Raw genomic sequence first — 13045 nt, 5'->3', positions numbered from 1 at the left:
CTAAAAACAAAGAGGGGGTATTTATGTTGACCTATGAGTGCTGACAAAAAGTGAGAAGGTTGGATGGAACTAAATGGATTCTTCGAGACATTACTTACTGTTCATAGCAAACCATTATTTTTATTACAGCTTTCAATGTAATTTGTTGCGAAAGTAAGAGGGAGATATGTCTGAAACGTGAGAATAATTATACCAAATTAACCATAAATAGGTACATAAAGAAACTCAAAACACAATCTTCAATTTTGGTTCTCCTAAAAAGTAGTGATTTTATTTCAAGATGATTTTACAATTGCCAATAGAAAAACTGATAATTTTTCAATATAGTTTCGTTTACCATTGTGACATTACCTAATTAATTAAACAGTTGATAGAAAACCATTTATATTTGTTAACATTTATTGTGTACAGCAGTGCTCCGCAACCTTTTCCAACCCATGGCACACCACATGTAAAACAATTTATACACCAAAATATGGACTCCACATCCTGAAGGGGGATCCCAGCCCAAAATCTTTGGCAGGCCCCCCTACCTATCTCTAAGGTTAAAGACAGTGTGATACTCTAAAATAGTGTTTTTCAAATAGTGTTCGAGGTAAAATTAATGGTATTGATTTTATGTTTAGCGATTTTTTGTATGGTTATATTCTATTAATATAATTATGGTTAGTTGTCGGGTTAGGAATATTTATTTGTCGAGTATTGATACAATAATAATAAATTGTGTCCTACAATCACATGTTTCAAAATATGAATACTTGCTAGCATAGTAAAATAGCGCCACAGGCGATTTTTTTTTTGACTCGAAAATGGGAGCTGAACTGCGATAGCCTTGTCGAAAATCTGAGGATATTTTTTAATAACCGAAATCCAGAAAATAGCCAATGGAACATCGACAAACTTCAGTTTTAGCGTCCGTCGTTTATCAATTCAACAAATTCCTCTCGAATTTATAGGAAAAGCGCTTCTATAGAATTTTCGGCATTGGTTGCAAAAGGGTTATTCTGTCGCATTTATTGTATGAAAGTACTGATGAAATTTCTTTTGCAGCAAAGTTAAATTTTTTGAGACGGATCCAAAATTAATTGCTTGTTTTCAATGGTGGTTTAGTAGTTCATTTGGAACATTTGTAGAGATCCTTGCCCTTCTGCCAAAGTTCCATTTTATTTTTGCCTTCTTCTAATTTATCAGAGCATGTCAATATATTTTCACTCTGACCTTGCATTGTTTTATTAAGTTCTTGCAGGTGCTAAAATATATTACCAGCCACGTACAAAAATTTGGCTATTGCACCGCGGCACACCTAGCATCGTCTCGCGGCACACCGGTTGCGGAGCACTGGTGTACAGTATTAAATAAAATCCTGCTATGTCGCTGATTTTTAAATATCCTAATTCCACCTTTCTCTCAAGCACATGTTTTACATACTGAATACAATGATTACTGATGGTGTTTAACAACACATTTTCCTATAATCAATTAGAAAGTGAACTGACTAATCAATTCCCTCACATTTCACTGGTTCTCTATTGATTTCAAGTTTAAAAAAATAGCGACAATTGTGTAATATCATTTTTAATTAATAAATAACTATAACCAGAACAATTTGGAGAAAATGTAACTTTTAACCCTTTAATGTAGGTACGTAAATTACTATTTAATTGATCGCATTTAATTTTTAATATCATAATTGAACAGTGACCTGTGAATAAAAACTATGACTATTTTTTCAGCACACCTTCTCCACTGCAGGTTTTTAAATAAAAATTCATTTACAAAAAAACATAAATAATAGAGATGCAATTTAGGGGTAGTGCATTTATATTTCGGTGAAATTAGAGTCATCTGAAAAAGATATTCCACAGACATAAGGTATCAACAAAAAAAATGTGAATAAATTTATTAATTAGTTAAGATACAAAAAATAATTATGGATACTGAATTGGCGCCACTTATATTCTTATAACATGCCGTCCTTCATATTCTGCTGTCCTTGTAATCTGAAGCAGTCGCTGACGATTTTCCACTTGTCGGCTTGAGCTGTGATCATGAAAGTTTGTTGAAAGGATTTGCTTGCCTTGTCCTGACAATCTTGGTATTGGACGGTGCCACTGACTTGGATCAGATTAGTGGGCTGAGTGGAAACTGCATTGTCTGTAACGGCCTGGATATCTATTGTGCCGATGGTGTGCTCTGAGGCCGGCAAGTCGAGTAAAAACTTTTGGATTTTCTCACTGCCGGGCGTCCCGTTTCCATTCCACACTAACACAGCGGTCTCCGTGTATAACTTGGATATTAAGTGTCTGCTCTTGTCCATGTTTTTGTAATAGACCGAAGAAAACTCCTGGGCTATATTTGCAGCTTGGTCCACCATTTCTTACAATGTATCCGATTACAACAGATGAATACTAATGAACATTCAAGGATGGTTCAAGGTGTCGATTTGAACATAACCTCTGAGTCACAAAGATTTTTGACATTAGTTTTTAACCCATAGACAATGTTTGTATACAATGGTATACAATTTCGGAGTTACCATAAATAATTTGGAATATCTAAAAAAAGTACCTAGGTATTTTAGATAATTCTGTGTATTTTTTGATTACTATATTTAAAATTAAAATAATTATGTCCATAGTGTTATAAAACACCCATACATAATGATTGCCTAATCCGATAAATGCGTACCTACCAATACTACCAATAGCGGCCTTTACACACATTCTTTACCGCATGCTCAGGAGCGTACGCGCCGGAACCCGTTATTGAGCGCGTAATATCACACGTGTCAGATGTCTGCTGCTACAATTTACAAGTCAACTATATCCTGCGCGATAGCGCAACACTTTGCGCATGTTTTGAGGAGCACGCGCCAGGGTTGAGCATCTAAAGGCATATCGCGCGTTCATTACGGCGTGATCGTGGAAGTCGCTGGAGCGTACAACAATTCAACGGTTTTAGTTAGAGCGTGTGTGAGTGTGTTATTTTGACACACTGCATTTTTGACATGTTTAGCTCCAACACAGTTTCGTAAACAAACCATTCTTGAGATAAAACAATTCAATCAAATCCTTCCGCACACAACATAACCAAAATATAAATCGTGAACAAGTTTATTAATATAATAACATAGTTTAGTTTTATACAAGAAGGCATCTGTACACACTTAATTTGTACACTATAAATGGATATTCAAAGAAATATTATACTAGCTGAGCTTGAGCAGGCGCAAGTATAAGTTTAAGTCGAAACAAAAAACAAAAAGTCTGGGCTAAAGACTATAGACGGTGTTTTGGTCACCTATCCTTTTCGTGAATTAGTCAAAACTATCCCAATGATTTAAAAAAAATATTTATTAATGAACAGTAGTTCATCATTTGATGACAGATTCATTCTCAATATCCCCGACTCCTAATCCATATTTGACATGTTTGTCGTTGGGAGCTCTTGGTACTTCGTGAAGAGCAGCCGATCGTAATACCACAATGATGGCTCATACGCCTATTTCATCTCTACCGCTACGTCGACTTTCCTTTACTACTTGTATTTTAACTCATTCCGAAAAGAACCCCTAAGGCTTTGAATTTTTTTTACTACAAAGTCTCTATTAGCCTCGGGAAATCCTCTGTCTTTGAAGAAATAATTATTTTTGCATACGCCACATCGCGTAAATTTCTATGTTCATATGCCGCCGATTTGATTCTCCACAAACATGGGAACGTTCATTTTTGACGAACGTAGTAAAACGATTTGACGTATAGCACACGTGAAAGATTGGACGTGACCAACCCCACTCTTTCCGCTGTTCGCCACGCGACTAGACACATGATCATTCCCGTGCGATATCGCACACACGAGGCTTTCACGCAGACAAGATTGTGTGTGTGCAGCCCTTTATTGATATGGCAACATGTTAACGGGGAATATAATATATTCGCACAATTGAATAGACTGTTTTCACAAAACGCTGACAACATTTAAAAAGATGTTCGTCACATCGGAAATGGATGATATTCACAAATCAACAACAACTGTCAAATGATTGTTTCGTTCAGGTTGAAAGATACGAACCTGATATGACTCAAGGAACCAAGTAGAAGTTACCTGCAGGTCGATTCCGTAACTTACCTACTCATTATCAATTAAATACAATAATTCTTACGTGCTAAGTACAAGTTGAATATTTTGACAGTTAATCAAGGAATAATGGACGTACGTACGCCCATTGTTGACTAGGAGGTCAGGTGACATGGTTATACATAATAATTAGTTTTATCTATCGGGAGAGGCCCAATGATCATGGGTATGACACTACCTTCAGATTCAAATAATACTATAAGTACATTTTTAAAAAGTGACTTAAGGCGATGTCTTTGGCCTAAATTACACATATAATGTGACTTTTACGCCATCTATTTATATTTAAAGGCATCTACCATGAATTTCTAAAAATCTGTTACTAAAAACTTTGGTCGATTCCAACCAGATGGCAGATATCAATTAAATTGCCAGATGAAAAAAATCGCTAGACAAAAATTCATTTACATATTATAAGAATATAATAATATATTCTACTATAATATTATTATATATATATACCTATTCAAATAATTATATATTTTTTTAAATAAGTACAATATTTTATTAATATCGTATTGACATTTTTATGATTTAAAAGAAAAGTTTTAAATCAATTTATACTTGCCAACTTCTTTTTTCATTTTGAATAGAAATTTAGAATACAAAAGGCCAATATAGGGCCAAAGGAATGAAAATATGGAAGAGAAGTATTAGTCTATTGACAAATTTTTTATTTTTATTTTATAAAGTAAAATATACTATATGCACATACCAGGTCACACTGCAGATGAATATTACCTACTCTATAAAAACTTGTTCATAGGAGTGGTCAATTTTAATAGAACATTACACAATAAAAATAATACAAAAACCTTATAAATAGGATAATTAAATATAGCCGTCATGAGCTTTTATGTTTTTTATTTACGAAAACAGTTTATTATACGTAAAAAATCATAATAAATACGTTTTTCTGTCGACGCATAGGTTTTTCGATCCAATAATTGTTAATTTAAAATTTGAAATTTTCATACATTTTGATGCATCATTATCACAAACTAAGATTATATTAGGTAATATTATTAGGTTGGGGTACATTAGGTTAGGTTAGGTTAGGTTTGGTTTGGTCTAAAAAGAAAGTTATAAAATCTCATGACGGCATCTGCGGCACATTTACCAAAACTTATACCTATACCGATGAACCGAAAAATATCTATTGGTTGTAGATTTACATCATTTACATCAAATAATATACCTATGAACGATAGCAGCACGAATATATAGGTACCTACGTATTTATATTACTGCGTTAAACATTATTATATTGGCACCTAAGCGTCATTTTTGCGATTGCCTTCTAATAAATTGTATTGTCGCTACAATTATTATTACTTTGACATTTGTGAATTTCTACCTTTTCTTTGTGCGATATATTATTTATCGGTGAAAACAAAGAGATTAGATCCAATCTCTTTGGGTGAAAACAATTTTACCAATATGTGTAGTTATCAAAATTCAGTGAACTTATATTTAGGGGAATATATATTCGCACAATTGAAAAGACTGTTTTCACAAAGCGCTGACAACATTTAAAAAGATGTTCGTCACATCGGAAATGGATGATATTCACAAATCAACTACAACAATCAAATGATCGATTTGCACTAAGGAAAAAGTAGTTTTCACGTATCAATATACTATTGTAACCCAATTAATCGTAAAAGAATATAAACACTATGAAAATTATTAGGTTTAATGTTTTTAAACAATATTTTGGCAAAACATAGGTATGTATTAGGTACCTACTTTCAGATTCAAATAATACTATAAATACCTATTTAAAAAGTGACGTTAATTAAAACTTAGGTAATTGTGCCCCAGATGCCGTCATGAGCTTTTATGATTTTTTTTAACGAAAACAGTTTATTCCATGTAGACAATTATAATAAATACCTTTTTCTGTCGGCGAATAGGCTTTTAGATCCAATAATTGTTAATTTAAAATGCTCATAGATTTTGATACTTACTTCATTATTACAAACTAAGATTATATTAGGTAATATTAGGTTGGGGTAGGTTAGGTTTTTTTTTTTATATGGGAGTTGCATTTATTATTGACCTTGCTTATTATGTACAAGGTTTTGTGTTTTGTTTGTAGATCTTCAATTGGAGTTTTCTTTATTTATTAATCTTTTTTTACTATATAGTGTTGGGACCAGGAGGGATATACTACTGTGGGTCTTAACAGGAACTTCTCCGCATTTGCTCTTGTGAAGAGGAAACCACAGAAAACTCTTCAGGAGAAGACGGACTGTTGACAGAAATCACCAGGCCTTCCGTTTCACTTGAAGAGTGTTCGGCATTTTGTGTCCTGGCTTCGTTTATTTTGCCAATATCCTGCACTATTTTAATCATGTATGATACTACCTTTCGTGATAGTTCCTTGTGAACTATCACGGATCCGATGTCGCATAGGTCCTCATCTAGACTCCTGCATCGCGCCTCCAGCTGCTGTCTTTGGAAGCTGAAAATGGGGCAATGCATAAAAAGATGAGGGACATCTTGAGGGGTCATATCATCACACGGGCAGCTGTCGATCTCGGAGAGCTTAAATCGATGCAGGTAGCTCATGAACCCACCATGACCCGTGAGGAATTGTGTGAGTTCAAAGCCAACTTCCTGCATTCTCCTGAAATCAAAGGCATGGAAAATTGTTGGGAAAAACATTTTAGTAATATTTCCTGTCGTTTCTTTCAAATATCGATCATTCCAGAGTTGAAGAGTCCTGCTTTTTATTTTCCTTTTGGCAAAACTGAGCGGAAACTTGGCAAAATCTGGGGCCGTCTTTTTAAGAGTAGCCTCTCGAGCCTTTTCGTCCGCTTTTTCATTTCCTAGGATTCCGCAGTGACCCCTTATCCAGCCGATGTGCACGTTCTGTTTTCTGCATCGTAGTTCCTGGATATCAGGGTAGGTTAGGTTTTTTTTTTTTAGAATTATTAATAACCATGTCCTTGCTTTTTCGTACAAGGTGGTTGTTGTTAGTAATTTTGAACAATCACAAACACCCAGGCTTTGAGAAAAACACATAAATGTTTTTGTCACGACCGGGAATCGAACCCAGGAACTCTCGGGTGGAAGGCGAGCGCCTTACCGGGTAGGTTAGGTTAGGTTAGGTTAGGTTGGATTAGGTTAGGTCAGGTCAGGTTAGGTTAGGTTAAGTTATATTAGGTTAGGTTAGATTAGGTTTAGTTAAAGAAAGATACTTATACAATCTCATGACGGCATCTGCGCCACATTTACCAAAATTTATATCGATTAACCGAAAAAGATAAGTACCTATACCTAGGTGGTGTTATTTGGTTGTAGATTTACATCAAATAATATATATACATATTTATATTACTGCGACATTAATTACCTATATTGACACCTAAGCATCATTTTTGCGATTGCCTTCTAATAAAATTGTATTGCTACAATTATTAGTTTTTCATTTGTGAATTTCTACCTTTTCTTTGTGCGATATATTATTTATCGGTGAAAACAATTTTACAAATGTGTGCAGTTGTCAAAATTGAGTGAATTTATATTTACAATGAGTGATTTATGTTTTTTGTTTTGTGAAACAAACTATTTTATGTGATTCCATCTATTTATTTGTGAAATCATTTAATATATGTGAAAACTATTTTCCAAATGTTAAAGTTATTTTTTTTGTGAATTTTGATTATATTGCATTGTGCGATTTCCCACCCTTATATTTACAATGAGTGATGTATGTTTTTTGTTTTGTGAAACTAACTATTTTATGTGATGTCATTTATTTATTTGTGAAATTATTTAATATATGTGAAAACTACTTTCCAAATGTTTTTTTTTATGAATTTTGATTATTGCATTGTGCGATTAATTCCCACCCCATGTTAACCACCATAGACTACTTTTGTTTATTGTCTATGGTTATCAGTTTGACGTCAGTGTAGTGTCAAAAGTGCAGTGTTGCCAACCGTACTATAATTTTCGTCTGCGTACTATGTACGATATAAAACAGGTATAGTACGCCCAAAATACTATAATTTTGAGAAATCGGAAAAAAATTGCCAATAGAAGAAAAACAACGCCAAAATAATCCATGAGAAGAAAAAAAAAATAATCCCCATGTCTAAAAAAAGGTGACGTTAATTACTTAACACAGCGATTTCCAAACTGGGAGGCGCGGAGTGTTGCAAAGGGAGGCGCGAAAAGTTAACACAATTAATGTAGCCACAGGTTTGTAGTTTGCAAATGCATAGTTTATAAAACGGCCACCAGCTATAAACTACACAAAAAAACAGTCCTATAAAAAGGTTGTTTGCAAACCTTTCTGCAAATATGGAGACTTATTTTATAATCCCTCACTTCTATACTATTGTGAAGCGCAATGGCTATCTCGTAAAAAATGAAATAAAACGGTCAAATTAATCATAATGTTGAAATTTGAGGCAAATTTGTTTAGGAACAATAATTTTGTTGTTAACCTTGTCTATTTGGTTGAAGTTTAAAAAAAATTGAGTGAATAGATCAATCCAAGGACCACTAATGCATTCACTGATTTAAAACGACAAAGTGAAGGCATTCATAAAAAAATTGGAGCTTAGGAAATCAAAATGACAAAAAAAAGTTCGCCATGTCTCCGCTTTTAAATGATTTTTACGCCAGATATATTGAAGCAAACCAAAATCTAGTTTGCTAATGCACTTTTCACACTTTTTTATTAATAGCAAAAAAGTCGCCCACTGCGCTGCTTTGTTTCGGAGCTATTAAATGTTTTAAATGTATAGTTGAAAAATCGTGACCCAGAGGTTCCGCTGCAGGATGTGGGGTCCATGATAGAATCCATTTGTCAATGAACGAAGATGAATTTGGATCGACTAGTATTGAAATTGATTGTGCTAGTAAACAAGCACATTCGTCAAAAATTAAGGTAATATAAGTAATAAAACCTTATTTTTTTTTGTTTTAATTTTTGTATTTGTAAGTAAGTATATTGTTGACTATTTAAAAAGGTGTCTGTATTATTTAATGAAATAAGGGGGGGAGGCGCCTAGATTAGATTTTTTTAAAAGGGAGGCGTAGTAACATTAAGTTTGGAAACCACTGACTTAACATTTGAATTTTGTCTAAAAAAACGAGACGTTAATTACCCTTAATGGATATTTTGTCTAAAAAAAACAAGACGTTAATTACCTTATGCCAGCGCTCCATTGGCGAGCCAAAAGTCCGACGACAATAAGTCTTCAGATTTTTCTACGTTCTGCTACTGGCCAACAGACGTTCAACGAAACGAGTATATAATTAATTTGACGAGTAAAACAGTCGACTTTGACAGCATAGATAATATACGTATATCTGACAGTTAAATCGTGATGGCGTTAAATGATACCGACGTTTTATGTTTTTTGGGTTATTGGGTGGCAGATAATGTAATAACGAAGCAAAGGGTACACAAATACTGGGTGAAACATTGGATAAGGAAACGAACGACATTATCCCACACAAATTTAATACGAGAATTGCGTTTGCAACCGAGCGATTTCCGCAATTATTTGCGAATGTCGGAGGATGTATACACAGAACTGTATAATTTGGTCTCCCCATTTATTAAAAAAAAAAATACTATGATCAGGGAAGCTATTTCTCCTCATGATAGATTATGTGCAACCCTGCGATTTTTGGCTGCCGGCGGAACATTCACTGACTTGCATTATAGAACTGCGATTGGAAGACAAACTCTGGGCAAGATAATTCCCGAAACTTGCCAAGTCATCATTGACGTTTTGAAAGGAGAATATTTCAAGGTGTGTATTATATTATACGTCATCTAATAAAGTTGGGCAAATTTACAAATATATCATTAACAAGTAGACATTGGTTGGTCTTATAAAGTGAACGTTTAGTGGATTGTTTTACCTATATAAATCATAGACGGCAACATCATAAGAATGGCAGACAAGATGCATTTGAGATAGGTATATATATAGTCACAAATAAGGCCATCGTTGACATGCTAAATATTCAATAGACCATTAGAATGCTGTACCTAGCCAGAACTCTCCATATAGGCTGTAAGCAAGCTGCTTAATTATTCCTGTTGAATGTATTGTAATACTAGTCATATTCTTCGAAAAGCAAGCATGGAATTTGATTTCTAAATGAGGCCACATAATAATATAGGTTTGCTAACATAGCTCAAATACTTACCATTTGTTGTATCGCTTAAGCTAAGGTTTATAGGCATAAAAACAAACAAAAAAACAAATATTTTTACAAGATATTTATTCATACAAAAAACATTAATTTATTATACCGGCTTTTGTACATTTTTGCTTAATATACGATAAACTGGTTGAGTATGAACAGTAGTTGCTGGCATTATTTTGTCACTTTGTCCCATAAAGGCAACTTCATGCATCAGCTTCTCGGCCAGCAATCTTTGTCCCTGTGACATCGATCGTAGTTTCATGGCCATCATTTTGCCAAAAACATCAAATTCATCTTCAGTCTTGCTTAGTTTGTCGGTGATTAATTCTAACACTTTGTTGGCGCTATCATTCGATTTTTTTCGTTTGAACGATGGGGGTTCTGGTGCTCTATTGAGATTCGACCTTGGAGTAGTCGACAACGTGGATGTTGAAGGCGAATATTCTATCTGTAAATAAAATGTTGATTATTTTTTGTTGCAGTTCCCTGATACGCACCAAGAAATGGAGACGATTGCAGAAGAATTTAATAGTAAATGGCAATTTCCAAATTGCCTGGGCGCAGTTGATGGGAAACACATTGCAATCGTGCCACCTGCAGGCGCCGGCTCCCACTTTTATAATTACAAACATTTCCACAGCATTGTTTTGATGGCGATTGCAAATGCTAATTATGAATTTATTTATGTTGATGTTGGAACAAATGGACGTATTTCTGATGGAGGCGTACTGAGAAAATCTGATTTTTTCAAACGTTTAGACGAAGGCAGATTAAAAATACCTGCACCAAAAAAACCTACTGCTAATTCTGATGCACTGCCATTTGTTTATATTGGCGATGAAGCCTTTGCATTACGTAACGATTTCATAAAGCCGTATTCACAAAGGCAATTAAATCACAGTAAAAGAATATATAATTATCGGACATGCAGAGCCAGGCGAATTATAGAAAATGTTTTTGGCATTTTAGCTGCTAGATTCCGCATTTTTCAAGCTCCAATAAACATGAAAATTGAAAATATCAATACAGTTGTATTAGCCTGCTGTGTGCTGCACAACTTTCTTCGTCGCAAATCAACACATACTTATACTCCTTCTCATGACCTTGATAGGGAAAATCCTGAGACAGGTTTAATAGAGCTCGGACTGAGGTCACAGGACACCTTAGCGCCTTTGGAAGCAACGACTAATCGGAACTCGACTGCCAATGCTAAGAAAGCGCGAGGAGATTTCGAAAAATATTTTAATACTACCGGGGCTGTCACATGGCAAGAAAGTATGATAAGCAGTAGATAAATTAAACCAATGTAACAATTTAGTTAAAATGTTTTACCTCAATACAATCTTCGTTGTTTAACGAGTTGGAGTAACTCTCATCAGGAGACATGTTTTCCAAATCGTCCACCATGCTGGATATTGAGCTCGATTCTGTAAAACAAAATGTAAATTGTTAAAATACAACATAATACTCAAACTTGTTTTTTATTATCTCTCCCCTAAGTACCCATTTCTTCATACGGTTAATATTGATATTGGTATAATTGGTGTAATCCAGTATATCGGGTATTTTCAAAATGTGTTTTCCGCTGTATTCCTCATAACCAAACTGTACCATTAATTTTGATTGATGATTGACGATTTATTGATTGTCTCTGAAGGAACCTAACTCGAGCGATTTTTGATTTTATGATCATTTCTTTTCTTCTTCTTTCGACCATGTCCGATCATAATATGGACCTCCACGGAGTGGAGGTTTGTATTGACAGATTTTGTTTTTACGAGAAATGGATGTCAGCCACTTGCTCAACATATTAGGTCCATACTCTGACTCATACACAAATTGAAATTCAATGTGTACTTGTCAGACCCAGGATTTGAACCTGGGACCCGACCACGACTCAATAAGCCGCGCTTCCACCGCCATGATCGTACCTATATATTATTATTTCTTACCTACCTCAGCAAAGAATAAATAATTTTATTGTGACTAGAAATGATTCATAGCTGTATGTTTTAATTGCTTAATAGTAGCTAATCTAATGCGATGTCACTTTCAGAGATACGACAATGTCATAGTCTGCACGTGTATAATAAATAGCTTTAAAGCATTCCCTCGTACCTATATATTATTATTATTTATTACCTACCTCGGCAAAGAATAAGAAATTTTATTGTGACTAGAAATGATTCATAGCTGTATGTTTTAATTGCTTAATAGTAGCTAATCTAATGCGATGTCACTTTCAGAGCTAGGTACGACAATTTCATAATCTGCACGTGTATAATAAATAGCTTTAAAGCATTCCTACGTACCTTCCATTTGGTCGTTCAAGAACTCCAAATTTTTATAGTACCACAGTTTGGGTAGATAAACTGCGTCTGTGCCGGCTCCGCTTCGATATGATGTCCTTACTTTATTTCTTTCCTTTCTGTAACCCGACCTCAATGTCTGTATTTTCTTTTTAACATCGTCGACCCTTGCCTGCGGCTCCACCTTGATTAAAATCTCCAAAAGTTCCGCATACGCCAAGGACTTGGCATCACGATTCTTGTATAGTGGGCTGGTCGTCTTCCACAACGATGGGTTGTCTTTAAAACAACTAATAAAATCTTCCAAGAAACTTTTCGAATGCACTCGTAGATCTACCATTGTTGTTATCGATGTGAGATGTCCGAACACTTTGAATGACAGTAAAATAATGATGGCGCTGTCGTCCGTCGGCATA

At 34.6% G+C, this 13045-nt stretch overlaps 2 protein-coding genes across 2 annotated transcripts; both read right to left on the bottom strand.

Annotated features, from left to right (window-relative positions):
* Nucleotides 1–1883: 1883 nt before the first annotated feature.
* LOC147071384 (NTF2-related export protein-like) lies at nucleotides 1884–2510 on the bottom strand. The gene has a single exon (XM_085948033.1). It carries the CDS (start codon nucleotides 2372–2374, stop codon nucleotides 1961–1963), a length of 414 nt encoding a protein of 137 aa, XP_085804159.1. The 5' UTR covers nucleotides 2375–2510; the 3' UTR covers nucleotides 1884–1960.
* A 7875-nt stretch (nucleotides 2511–10385) lies between these two features.
* On the bottom strand, nucleotides 10386–12877 carry LOC147071383 (uncharacterized). The gene is made up of 2 exons (XM_085948626.1): nucleotides 11653–12877; nucleotides 10386–10768 (listed from the first exon to the last, which is right to left on the bottom strand). Exons 1-2 carry the CDS (start codon nucleotides 11725–11727, stop codon nucleotides 10421–10423), a joined length of 423 nt encoding a protein of 140 aa, XP_085804752.1. The 5' UTR covers nucleotides 11728–12877; the 3' UTR covers nucleotides 10386–10420.
* Between the last annotated feature and the right edge of the window lie 168 nt (nucleotides 12878–13045).

Source organism: Rhyacophila brunnea, unplaced genomic scaffold (assembly GCF_057557595.1).
Source record: "Rhyacophila brunnea isolate RB1 unplaced genomic scaffold, BYU_Rbru_1.0 scaffold_20, whole genome shotgun sequence".
Classification (NCBI taxonomy): Eukaryota; Metazoa; Arthropoda; class Insecta; order Trichoptera; family Rhyacophilidae; genus Rhyacophila; species Rhyacophila brunnea.
Note: the sequence above shows the minus strand (reverse complement) of the source record. Positions and strands in the feature narration are given on the sequence as shown.

Bases quoted from the DNA above. Each gene is read 5' to 3' on its own strand.
- LOC147071383 (XM_085948626.1), bottom strand. From the start codon at position 11,727: ATGGTGGACGATTTGGAAAACATGTCTCCTGATGAGAGTTACTCCAAC. The intron at 10,769-11,652 runs GTAAAACATTTT...TTTTATTTACAG, and splicing joins ACAACGAAGATTGTATTGAG to ATAGAATATTCGCCTTCAAC.
- LOC147071384 (XM_085948033.1), bottom strand. From the start codon at position 2,374: ATGGTGGACCAAGCTGCAAATATAGCCCAGGAGTTTTCTTCGGTCTAT.